At 38.7% G+C, this 13,824-nt stretch overlaps 1 protein-coding gene across 1 annotated transcript in view; it reads left to right on the forward strand.

Annotated features, from left to right (window-relative positions):
- Positions 1-13,824, forward strand: part of USH2A (usherin) — a 717,806-nt gene that overhangs the window by 563,022 nt on the left and 140,960 nt on the right. The window contains exons 51-54 of the mRNA XM_027612135.2: positions 759-963; positions 5,549-5,746; positions 6,273-6,427; positions 9,085-9,283. Coding sequence (XP_027467936.2) covers positions 759-963; positions 5,549-5,746; positions 6,273-6,427; positions 9,085-9,283 — 757 coding nt within the window. The remainder of the gene's footprint in view (positions 1-758; positions 964-5,548; positions 5,747-6,272; positions 6,428-9,084; positions 9,284-13,824) is intronic.

Raw genomic sequence — 13,824 nt, forward strand, 5'->3', positions numbered from 1 at the left:
GTTCATGAAATATTTAGATTTTCTAAAACTTGGACATAGTTTTAGCAGTCTGACTTGCCCCACAGCACAAAAGTGCAGATTCTCAAATATCACATTTTTCTCTAAAGCTCCATTAGGAAAGTGTCAAAGTAACAATAATAAAATAATGACTCCTGCTCTTATTTATAGCGTATCTAAGTGTAAGGCATTTACAGGTGTTATCTCATTTGATTCACATAACAAACTTGCATGGTAAATGTGATTTCCGTTTTCTAATGGAAGAAGCTGAGGCTTTAAGAGTGTAAGTGACTTGCTCAAGGTCACAGAAGTAGGAAATGGCAAAACTGGACTCTGAATCCAAATCTGTGTCATCCACAGCAAAACTGCTCTTTCTAGTATACACACCACCTTCATTTCTTTCCATAAATCTTGAGACATTTATTCATGATCTAAGTGGAAGAAAATTTCATTTGCATCTTGTAAAAACCTGCCCCACATCCATCTAAATGTAAATTTTAAAAAGATATTTATTTATTTTAGAGAGGGAAAGAGAGCACGCATGCATTGGGAGAGGGGGCAGAGGGAGAGAATCTCAAGCAGACTCCCTGCTGAGCACAGAGCCCAACACAGGGCTGGATCCCACAACCCATGAGAACAGGACCCATGAGATCACGATCTGAGCTGAAACCAAGAGTCTGATGCTCAACCAAATGAGGCACCCAGGTGCCCCTGTCCAAATGAATTTTTTAAATCTCCTTCTTCCCACCTCTACCACTCAGGAAACCAGAGAGTGCGGGACGGTCTGCCCAGCATCTCTGGAAGCCACAGCATACTGCGGCAGGTGTGACTTCAACTTTACCAGCCACGTTTGTACTGTGATCAGAGGACCTCACAATTCCACAGGCAAGGAATCAATAGAAGAAATATGCTCATCTGCTGAAGAGACTGTTCACACGGGTAGTGTAAACACATTCTCCTTCACAGGTAACAGAAACTGAGCCACCTGTCCATAGCTTAGTAGGGATAGTGAAAAGCTGCAGAAAATGCAGATTTGTTTCATTCTGATGTCGTCCCCCTCCTTAACCTAATATCAATTAATTTCATCATACTATGGGCTAGCTAATTACAAGGTAATTAAAGGCACACTTTGGATCTGTTCAAAGTTAGTAGCTTAAAAAAATGTAAAGTCTAAATTTAAACAAAGATATATACTATTTTAAAGTAAACATGTAGAAAATCCAGAACAGGGAAATAACTTATGTGTTCTTTTATGGCATATCCAGTTAATCATCAGTGAGCCCCATTTTATTTCTTAAAAGTGTGAATGCAGGCTTTCAATAAATGCAGAGAATGAATGTTGCTGTACTTGTAGGCAGAAAAGAGGAAGAAACCTGTATGATCACCAGTAAGACCTAGCAGCATTATTCTGGGAAGGAGCTTAAAGTATCTCTTTCCTGATCTTGGGTCTGTGTCTAGAGACTGCACTCTCCCACAGCCTGGTGTTGCCACTAAATGGCCATCATCTTGGGAACAATAACCTTCACAGTTATTGAAAATATTAATTTTCAGGTCCCATCTTGGCCCTACTGAATTCCTCCAAAATAGTGGTTCTCAGGCTTGGCTAAGCTGAGTGAAAAACACTGTAAAGTTTAAGATCATCTCCAAAATAGTTCTGCCCTCTATTAAATTTTTATTATTTGTCCATTTACTTAAGTCCCTACAGAGTTTGTTTCTGCCTTTTGAAAACTTAAGTGTATGTGTGTGTGTACATATATATCATCCACCATCTAGAGTCAAGTAGAATACATTTAAGTGACATAATTCAAGCAAGCTAAGGTTAAATAAACAAAAAACTGCTCTGTTCCATCATGACTCATCATTCTACCTTACGTAACCGATGGTGGGTGATAATGGCAAACCTTAAGATTGCAAAAAAATAAGGCAAGATGCTGGAATGAGGGGGTAGATTAAGGAGGGAAAGCAGGAATAAAGGTAAGGTTCCAGTGATGTGCTAGAGGCTTCAAAACCTTACCTTAATTTACTCACAAAGCAATCATGGAAGTATGATCGTTTAATAGATGAAGAAACTGAGGGTCAGATCTATAAAAGTAACTTGCTAAGGGAAGATGTCAGGTTTAAATCATGTCACCTTCAAAACCAGCTGATTTAAGATACTCTACATGGTGTAGGAGTTCCTTTCAAAGTGCTCCAAACTTCCCTCAAGCTATTTCTCCCACCTGAAATGTCCTTCTTCATCATTCCCAGGGTGCAGATGACCATTGTCCTCAGTGCAGGCTTCTCGAGCCCAGTCCCTCTCTCCTCTCCCACATCAGCATGACGTTCATTTCTACCGTGTGTCATGTGCATCTGGACCCTTGTTCCATCTCTCCTACGAGATTGAAATAGCTGTATGAACAAGGTGCCCTTGCTTCACTTTACCTCATTTTTGGATTACACTGTAAGCAAACAAAATAAAACAAACAAACAAAAAACATTTATTGGAATGAAAGTCCTCAAGCTAGAGGACAATTCGTCAAACCCTCCAATTTCCTTCCACTCCCAGTTATAGATTTAAGGACCCTCATTTCCAAATTAGTGAATTTGGTCCAGATGCACATGATCCAAGAGAATTTCCTACTTTTATCTGCCTTTTGAAATCAAGGTCAAGATTTTGAAGGTCCTTTAAGACATATTTACAGTAGCCTTCTCCAGAAGAGAATAGATGTTTATTTAACTTATTTAACCATCCATATTTCAGATTGCTTTGCCTACCAAAGAACACTAAATTGAATATGAAAAATAACAAAAGTTTCTCTTCCAAGAAGAAAATGAAGCACCAAAGTCATGCTAAAACAAGTTCCATTGAGACCAATTTGGACTAAGAAGTCCACCTTTCTTCGAAATTTATAATTAAAAGCTAAACAACACCAAGTTTCACCCAAATTCATTCATGCATACAATCATTTCATTTTTCAAAAAAATATTTCTTAAATTTTTACTAATAACCAGTCACTACATTGGGCCTACCAGCTATGAAAACAAATAAGAATTCCCATCAGGAATTTGAAGCCCATGCAAACAGACATGGAACAAATATAAGTACACTGTAATATGAGAAATATGTCCATGTAAGAATTCTGATAGAAGTAAGCATAGGATGCTTTTCAAGGGCATTGCCTAGACATCTAACCCAGACTGAAGAGGTTAGGAAAGACTTTGTGAAGGATATCATGCCTGAGCTGTGAAATGAAGAACAAGTAGAAACATATCAGGTTAAAGGAAGGGAAGCCAGGCAGAGAGGGCAACATGTACAAAGCATAGGAAGTGAGAGAAAGCCTAGTAAGATGTGAAAAACAAGCCCCTTGATATGAATGTAGCACTGTGTAGGAGAGGAGAAATCATGGAGATGCGGCCAAAGAGCAGGGGTCAGCTGATGAAGGCCTTTTATGCCACACTAAGCAGGTTGTCTTTATGCAGCAATGAGTGGGTATTAAAGGTTTTTAAGCAATGGAATGACACAATCCTGTATATACATTTTTTAAGAATTACTCTATCAGCTGAAGAAATGATTGTAGACAAGTATGCGTGGAACTTTTAAGCCATTAACACGTAAAAATTGAATAAGCATACCTCCCAAAAAGCAGAACCCTCTGTTATTTGAAGACTAGCCCCATATAACATACAGAATGATTTTGAGATAAAAGGTGTTTTTTTTTTCCTTTTTTTAAAAAAGAGTTGGAGATTCTGGCAAAGAAAAAAAGAACTCAGAAATGAGAGAGATTGTTGAGGGAAGGCAAAATTTCAACAATGTTTCCTTATGTGTAAAGCAAAAAGAATTCTTTCATGGGCTAGGAGCCTCTTTGAAAGACCAGGCCTCACAGGAAAACAAAGAAACAAGGATAAGAGATGAGAGAGTGAAAAGGATGAAATGCCACAGAGGAAAGAACAAGGAACACAGCATGGCGAGCTACTGCAACTGAAATTAGAACTGGTGATGTAGGCCCGAAGAGTAGGAAATAACAGTTATTAACAGCAGTTCAATCTGCTACAGCCAATTGACTGAAAAATATAGGGACCGTCTGTGGGTAGGTTGATGGTCCGGGCAGCTCAGCCCTTACACGGTCATTCAGGGATCCAGATTCCTTCCAGTTGATGGATCATCACGTTTCCGGTGCTGCCCTCCTTCCCATGGTGCAGCCTGGGTCACCACAACATCCTGCTTCCAGCCCACCGAAAGGGGATGAGAAGGTCAATGGAAAGCAAGTGATTTCCTCTTAGGAAGCGAGGCACAGGTTGCCCATATCACTTGCATGCTTCTTCCATTATTCAGATCTGAGTCATATCACAAGCCCAAGCTGCAGAGAAAACTGGGAAAATTAGACCCTAGCCAGGAGGCCTCTGAGCGGGAGAGAAGGGAGAGCTGGGCACCCACCAGTGGTCATCATAAGTAACAAGTTGCAGATGCCCCCTTACCAGAGAAAAATGAAGACAGAAGATAAGCCCTTCTATTTTATAGCAGTTTACATTTTATGATGTTCTGCCACATAACTTCATGCGTTTTATTTTCATATTAATTCTATAAAGTAAGCAGGTCATGGTTTATGGTAAGGAGATATATGTAAGGAAAAGATGGTCAAAAAATCCACATGGATGGACAGAGACTCAACCCCACATGAAGATAGAGCAGGTGGCCGGGAAACCCCAAGGAGGAAGACCTCTTCTTCTGATCTCCCCTCTGAGAAAAGTCATCCAGAAACTGCCACACAAAAATGCATACATACAAACATAGTCAAAATTCACAAAATTAAACAGATTTAGCCAATTAAATTTTCCAGTTTTTTGTTTTGTTTTTTTTTTTTTTTTTTTGGTAAATTTGTAGCATTTCTGAAGTTACCAAAGCTTAAAACTAGACAAAGACTTTTGGGATGCCATTGAATCACGTGGATGATTATCTAATAAAATCATTGCCAGTACAAAACACTCAACAGTTTGGTTTTATTCTTTCATTTAGATTGGTTGTTTTGGATTTGGGTTTCTGTTCTGGTTTGGTGAAAGAGGGAAGGATGTATGTAGTGGATTGTGCAGTCGGTTATATCCACTAACCATGATAAGCCAAGTTTCCAGTCTTGTATCTCATAATAAGTACATTATAATTTATATACTTAATTTAATGTAATATGAATGATGTAATAATTGGTGAAATTTATAATATAAAACTATAAAAGCAGGCTGGTGAACCTGCCCTATACGGAAGTATAGGATACACACACTTGGGAAGCATTAACATCCAATGTACATTAGTCTAGTACTTTAAGTTTTCAGTCATCCCTTTCATGTTACCCCTTGTTCAGAAAAGGTGAATTCTCTTCTGTGGAATTCCATATCTCTGCATCCAATAAACACGTAAAATGTTATTTTGTTATGATTTAGAATGTTAAGAGATAAGAGTTCTATTGACACACAACAGGATTAGAGCATTAAGCATTTATTTTTAAGTGTTTAAAAGTTTTGATATTCATTTTCAATATGATGGGAAAAAAATCTCGCTGTTCAATTTCCCCCTTTGCAGATGTGAACCTGGAGCCTTATATGGCCTATGAGTATAGGGTTTCTGCACGGAATAGCTATGGGCGAGGATTCAGCAAAGCTACCAGAGCCAGGACAAGAGAAGATGTGCCTGAAGGAGTGAGTGCCCCTAGGTGGACCAAAATGGATAATTTTGAAGATGTGATAGTCTTAAATTGGAAGAAACCTATACAATCAAATGGTATTAAGCTACTTTTAAAACTGAAATAACAAAATCCTGTAAATCCATAAGGAAATTTAAATGAGTGTGATCTACATGTAATTGGCGTGCTCCTACCCATTAAAAATTATTTGCCAGTAAAAGGAACCTTAGGTGTGTACCTACTAATCATTCATTTTTTAAAATAGGCCTCACAAGTGTTTGGCCCCAGAAATTTTTTCTGGAATCCTAGCATATATCTGAGCTGCTTTCAAACAAGCAAAGACTGCTAACGAAAGGCAAAATAGTTTCAGTATTGGAAGTAATTTTGTTTGGTAGCGAGGGGAAATAAACATAAATGACTCCTTATTTATCTATGTCCAGAACCCCTCTCTTCAATAAGAGTGCATATCATTCAGAACTGCTCGAACATAGCAATCCAGTAGCAAATTAAAAGTAAGTGATGCTATATTATCCCATTTCCTCAGAACTCTAAGACATGTAAGTTGTTTGCAAAAAGTTAAAATGTTCTGACACTCAAATCTGGGTATTTCTCTGTCTCTTTTAGGTCCAATTGTTTACTATATTCTTCTCCGAAATGGGATTGAATGCTTTCGGGGAACATCATTGAGCTTCTCTGATACAGAGGGCATTCGGCCATTTCAGGAATACTCATACCAGCTGAAAGCCTGCACGGTTGCTGGCTGTGCTATCAGCAGCAAGGTAAGGGGAGGTACCTAAACTCTGGACAGAAGTAGCCAGTGGGAAGACTAGAGGAACACCCAGGTTGTGAATGATTTTTCCAATGGCAGAAAACAATATTCACCTCAATGGCAGCGTGTTCACGTGGCATCTCAACTGACTGCTAATACATATACCTGAAAGGAGAGATCACTGCAAAGGAAATTTATGCATATATCAGTGTTTCATTAATTTTAAAAAAAGAAAGAAAACTTGAACCAATATTATCCTCTTTACCATATTTTTCCTCTGCCAACTATTTTTTTATTGTTATGTTAGTCACCATACAGTACATCTTTAGTTTTTGATGTAGTGATCCATAATTCGTTATTTGCATATAACACCCAGTGCTCATTACAACTTGTGCCCTCCTAAATACCCATCACTGGGCGAACCCATCCCCCTGCCCCCCTCCCCTCTGAGACCCTCAGATTGTTTCCCAGAGTCCATAGTCTCATGGTTTGTCTCCCTTTCTTGATTTCTCCCCCTTCAGTTTTCCCTCCCTCCCCCCAATGTCCTCCCTGATGTTCCTTATGTTCCACGCGTGAGTGAAACCGTATAGTTGTCTTCCTCTGCTTGACTTATTTCACTTAGCATCATCCCCTCCAGTTCCACCCATGTGGATGCAAATAGTGGCTATTCATCCTTTCTGATGGCTGAGTAATATCCCATTGTATATATGGACCACATCTTCTTTATCCATTCATCTGTTGAAGGGCATCTCGGCTCTTTCCATAGTTTGGCTAGTGTGGACATTGCTGCTATGAACATTGGGGTGCATATGGCCCTTCCTTTCATTTCATCTGTATTTTTTGGGGAAATACCCAGTAGTGCAATTGTTAGGTCATCGGGTAGCTCTATTTTCAGCTTTTTGAGGAACCTCCATACTGTTTTCCAAAGTTCTGCCAACTATTTTTAGATGATCTTCTGTAAATCCATAATAATTCCCAAATCATCCCTCAGTTTAAAAGAGCTTTTATTTAAATAGCACTTCAACCAAAAATTGCCTGCTCTTGAAAAACAAAGAAAGGGGCAAAAGAGCCTGGCATAGAAAATAAAATGATACCAAGATTTCTGCTACAGCCTTGGAAAGAAACGAGCTCATGCAACAGGAGTGAGAATGGGGAATATCAGGAAGATACAACAGATATTGGGGGATGAAATCTACAGGAATTGCTGTCAACTCTATGCAGGGGAATAAGAGGAAAGTATCAAAAATATATTCAAGATCTCTGACTCTCTGGCTTGAGCAAATTATAGATCACGTGCCATTCTGCAAGCATAAAAAAATAAAAGAGGAAAATTTGAGCATAGAGAATATGATTAAAATTTTAAATGTTTTTAAAAAATATATTTAAGAGAAGGAGCAGACAGTAGAGTAGCAGAAGAAAATATTATTTGGCACTTTAAGTGAAAATGTCTTGTCAGAAGCTGAATTATGAAGTGACTGAATATGCTAGAAAGATCCATGTGGGAAGTCGAAGCAAGGAGTTTGAATAGGGTCATTTAAGGAGAAGAGAGAGAGAGAGATAAAAACAAGACCATAGGTAATGAACACTGGGAATACGAAGAGCCCACAAAGGAGACTGGAAAGAAACAATCAGACAATTTAGGAGGAAAATAAAAAAAGAGCCATCTCACAGAAGTCAGCCTAGTTAGAGGAAACCCAGGAGAAACAAACACACAGCAGCTCTGATTCTTTTCATGTGGTTACAACTTTAGAAGAGCAGCATCTTCACACACTGTGCAAGAACCATCCAAGGAAAACATTCAGTCAGATGGATCAGCCGCAGTGCATATGTGCAGCTTTTTATTCAACAGACCTCCAGAAACATCTCTGAGCATGCCACCATTTAAACAGATGGCAGCTGATTGGCCCAATCAAAAGTTATAGTCCGAATGGTCCTAGAACAATTCCATGCTTTTTTACACAAGCACAGTTCCTGCCTACCAGATGCCAGAACAATTGATTAAAAAAGTGAAACCGGAGTTAATTCTGTGAAAAAACAAATGCAGCTAATTTTTGATAACACCGAATAAATAACTGGTTGATTTATCCTTTTTTCCTTCTCATTCAGTTCTTTTTCCAGAACATTGGTACAGACGCTATCAAGTCATCCCAATATCATAGGAAGAATACAAAAAAAAAAAAAAAAAAAAAAACAACCCTGCCATTTATACTGTTCAAAGCATATTATATGCAAGCAAGTTCAGATGTGGGTTTTGCTTCATATTTACTGGTGCTTAAAATGTACAAAATCAGGCTGTTAAAATGCAAAGACACTGATGGGCCATATGGAAGAGAGTTATCAAGAGTTCTCTAGTAAGACAGGCTGCCAGCCAGATTTTACTTGTTTAAACTGAGGGCTGCACTCCGCCGTCAAAATTGTTGTTGAACCTGTTGTGATAAATGGTAGTCTGAGACTTATGTAATGTATTCAAGGTCAGATTTCATTGTTTGAATAGGATGGGAGGAAAAGAATAGAAAATAAAGAGGGGAGGCGGACTGTTTCTCCAAGCCCCTGCTAATGATATGCCAGGCCAGACAACAACATTTTAAAACAAAAGTGACATTCTCGTTGATCAGAATACCTAGTGTCCTATTACCATAAATTGCTCTTTAATTCCTATGTTTGCAGGTAGTTGCATCTACGACCCAAGGAGTTCCGGAGAGCATCCTGCCGCCCAGAGTCACGGCGCCCAGCGCAGAGGCTCTGCATTTGAGCTGGAGTGTCCCTGAGAAACCAAATGGCATCATTAAAGAGTACCAGCTCCGGCAGGTTGGGAAAGGTCTCATCTACACTGGCACCACTGACAGGAGGCAGCATACGGTCACAGGTGAAAAAAAAAGAGGAAAACCTACCGGAAGAGTCTGTCATTATGGTTAGGGGGGCAAAGCATCCCAGGGGTGTGCATTTGATATATGAGGTCACTTTGAAAGGACGTGTTCTCTTGACATATGGTCAGGTCCCACTTATCCATGCTAATAGAAGAGCCCACACTGGCAGCAATAAGCCACAACAGCAGATAACTTCAGAAATAATTTATATTTGGCTTTGATATGCATTATGTGTAGGGTTTTTGCATGAGTATTAACTTTTTTTTTCCCTCAGACAAACGGTAAGATGCATTTTCATTCCCCAAGGAGATACTTACAGATAATGGGGTGAAGATAGCCAAGAATGTACTGGAAGTCAGGGAGACATCAGCCAGAGGCTAACATTATCTACTGAGTGGGTAACTAATACACAGAATACTTGACAGGTGACTGTTTGTGACAGTTTGTTATTATTAACGTTAATTAATAGTGACTGTATTATTTTTATGCCTTGTTACAACATTTACTATAATTAACTTTAAGAAAATAATAATAGCACAGTATAATAGTATAAAGTCAGATAATTACTAGAAGTGATTATAATAATAATTAACATGTTTTGGTTTGAATGTCACTTCTGAAGAGAAGCATTTTCTGACTCCCCCACTCTAAGGAAGCTTCTTTGATAGACCACAGTATCACCTTGTCTTATTTTCATCATGGACCTCTCACTGCCTGATAGAGTTTGTTTTTTATGTCCTCCCCCCACTGGGATGTAAGCTCTAGCATTGCAGAGACCTTCAGTACCTAGTTCAATACAGTACTTCCAGCGCATAGAACAATCCTTGACACATCCATAGATGCTACACGAATGTTTGGGGAATAAGTGAATTTCACAGTTGCCTCCTGACATGTACTATCTCATTTGATTCTCTTCACAAACCTATGCGGTAAAGAGAATTATTACTCTCATTTTACAGAAAAGACTACTTTGAGATATTAAGTAACTTAGTTCATTACTCAGATCTATTGAATCATCCCAAACAGTTGTGTAAGTTTAGATTCTGAGGCCACAGGCAAGAGGTTACAAACTTACTTTTCCCCCATTGTCAGTAGCTTCCTTCCAAGGCCTCCTGAGTGAATGTTCTTCCATTGGACCCCATCGCTTGCAGGGAGCATTGATACTAGAGATCAGGAAACTTGTAAAAAAGTACAGAAAAGCCTGGAAGAGTGTGCCTGAATTTTCCTCAGAGGAGGCACAGGTTACACTACACAAGTGGAAAAATCAATTCATCGTGATTTGTTCTTAATTCTACGATTCCCTGACACACAAGCAGGCATTCATTGACAGATGTCCACTGTTTTCAGGAAGTGCCTGAAGCCTGCAGAAGGTGCTTCATAAATATTTGCAGACCAGCACATTGCATTCCTTAACTGAAGATCCTGAGCTAAATCAATGATAATGGAGATGGAAAAAGCCCTCATCAATTCAAATTAGAAAAATTTATTTCTTAGATCTTATTTCACTGCCAGTGAAAATGATCACAAATAGTTGAAATGCTGTTGTTTTACATAATAAATCTTTACATTTATATTGTGCTTTATAATTTTAAAGAACTATTTGCATTTGGTTCTCATCACATCCCTAGAAGTGAGGGATGTTTTTAATATCCACATTTAAAAGATGAAGAAGGAAAGTGACACGCTCCGGTGGCCAAGGCATCAGAATACTGTTTCATTCAAAAAAAAAAAAACAACAACAAAACAATGTTGCCTGCTTGCTGTGTTCTAGAGAGTACACTAAGTGCTCTAAAACAAGATTGTTGCTCTCAAGAAACTCCCAGTGCTGGGAACACTGACAAGTTAAGAACTAATTGCAAATACAGCGTAACTGATGCCACAGCAGAACTAAAGAATGCATTGGTGTGGGGGGGGCGGGAATCAAAAGAATGACTTGGAGTGGAAAATGGAATATCAATTGCAGAGTTTTGAAAGCCAAGTTAAGGCACATTTAGATTTTCTATCAGTAAAGGTTTCACAAAAAACTGGGATACCGTGATATGAATGTTCTCCTTACAGTATCTGTCTACTTGGCCAACATGGGCTTTGCACTGTGTGAGCTGTTCTTGTTGCATTTTTTTAAAACTGGCATTTACATGCCAACAGACTAAATTCAAATGTAATGTTCAAACCAACAGGATTGATAGCCTCATTAATTATAAAATAATTGGAAAGATTTTTCTTTAAAACACCTTTATTCCGCCTGTTCTTCCTCTCATTGTCATTTTTAAATGAATATTTTCATGTCAGAGAGGATTTCACACTCATCACTTGATGCCAGGAGTTCTCTTTTATTAGGATAAATATTTTAAAGTTTTTCTATATGCTTTTACTTTTTATAAGATCATAAAATGAAAAGACGCCTTTAGAATTCATTTGGCTCATCCTTCGGTACCATTTTATTTTATTTTTTTTTAAGATTTTATTTATTTATTTGAGAGAGAGAGAGCACAAGCGAGCACAAGCAGGGGGAGGGGCAGAGGGACAGGGAGAAGCAGACTCCCCGCGGAGCAAGGGAGCCCAACATGGGGCTTGATCCCAGGACCCCGGGATCATGACCTGAGCCGAAGGCAGTCGCTTAACCAACTGAGCCACCCAGGCGCCCCCCTTCTGTACCATTTTAAATAGATTTAGATAGTACTTCACTTGGGCAAGACAGCCCTAAAGAGAAATATCCTTGTTGAATGAAGAAGTAAACTCTCATTCAGCAAAACCTCACCAAGTAGAGCCTCCTATATGCAGTTCCTACCGGATGCAACGGTGCTAAGCATCAGCTCATCTAAAACCTGAGATCTACATACTGTTCACATACCTTATCTGCTAGGAAAACTTCATTTCCATAGTTCTCTGACTGACCAAATTCTCTATGGAAGTATTTTATGATATGAATGACTATTTTACTGAGTTCATGGAATGAAGAAAAACAACCAAATTTATTTTACATTGCATCTCAAGTGTTTGATCAAAGAACTGTCTGTACCCTCTGGGATAAATGTTTTGATTTTCACATCATTTCCAAAACCTTGGCATTCCCTAAGTTAACAGTCAAACGCTAATGAAGCTGTAGCACTAGTCATCCTGGAGCCTGAAAATCGAGGTCCTTAGAAATGACAGAAGGGAACGCAAGCACCTTGCCTCAGCCCCATTGTCTCCATGCTTATTTTTAATTACCTCAAAGCTTTAGAAACATGATCCCATAAATGCTTTGTGGGAATAGTGGCAAATGCACTCATCATGTGAAATCCATAAATTGCTTATAATCCTCTCAAGATGTTAAAAAAAAGCATTAAGTAATTGAAGACAGGAAGTCCTCAGTTAATTATTTAGAGGTGTTATCAATGCTTTAAGTAAACTGAAGCATTTTCTGCTATCTCACTGAGCTGAATACCATGGGGACGAAGGGGAAACAGCCAGCATCTTCTCATATCCGCTAGTGCAAACAGCACATGGCAGCTTGTCAATAAAAGACCTTTTCATATCATTTATTACTAAACAGGTCCACCACCCTGCGCAGAACATTTGGGATGTCAGTTATGGCATTGTTTCACTTTGGGTTACCACTGCTTCATATATGGGCCTCCTAGTGTGGGCACTGGGCAGAAGAGATGGAGAAAGGATTAACTAAATAATTAGGGCCACCGAGAACAAAATGAATTAATCATGTCCTCTTTAGCAGCAGATTTGATAAGGGCTTATGTGTCTCTTAACTCTGGGAGAAGTATTTTCAAAATAATTTATTAAAAGTTGCTTATCATTGCATTTTCCTTGAAAAGGAAGACCCACCTGCATTAAGTCTGCAAGGAGAGAACAATTTGCCTTCCTTTTCCATTTTCTTAGAAGCTCGTGAAGAGCTCCCGTGCTGAAATAGCACACACCCTAACAATGCAGGTTGTAGCGGACATGCACTGCTAATGTCCTGAAACAGATACCCTGCACATCATTTTTGAAGAAAAGAAAAAAAAAAAAAAAGAATACACTTTGACCATCAGTATCAAAATGTGGAAATTCTTTATAAGGGGATCTTATATTTAGATAATTCTGCTATGTACTCCTATAGTAGCCGGCACTTGGCTCTCAGCTCTCATGGCACTTACAATACTTTATCGCAATATCCTTTCTTCTTGTCTCTGTTCCTCAGCTAATGGGTGAAGCTTTTTAAGGACAGACACTAGCCTCCTGTTTGCCATCATATCATCTATACTGTGATAGGCACATATCAGAGTACTTAACATATTAAGTATTCAAGAGTATTTGTTGAGTGGGTAGATATTGAATAATAAACTAGTATCTGAATGGTTTTATTCTGTTTTGATTGGATACAAAAATCATACCATCAGATACGTCTAAATCTCAGTCAGGAATGACTGCATAATTTGCAGAGTCCAGGGCAAAATGAGAATGTGGAGTCCTTTGTTCAAAAATTATTTAGATACAACTCAACATCCAAAAAACAAATAATCCAATTAAAAGGTGGGCAGAAGACATGAACAGACATTTCTCC

The sequence above is a fragment of the Zalophus californianus genome, chromosome 10 (genome assembly GCF_009762305.2).
Source record: "Zalophus californianus isolate mZalCal1 chromosome 10, mZalCal1.pri.v2, whole genome shotgun sequence".
Classification (NCBI taxonomy): Eukaryota; Metazoa; Chordata; class Mammalia; order Carnivora; family Otariidae; genus Zalophus; species Zalophus californianus.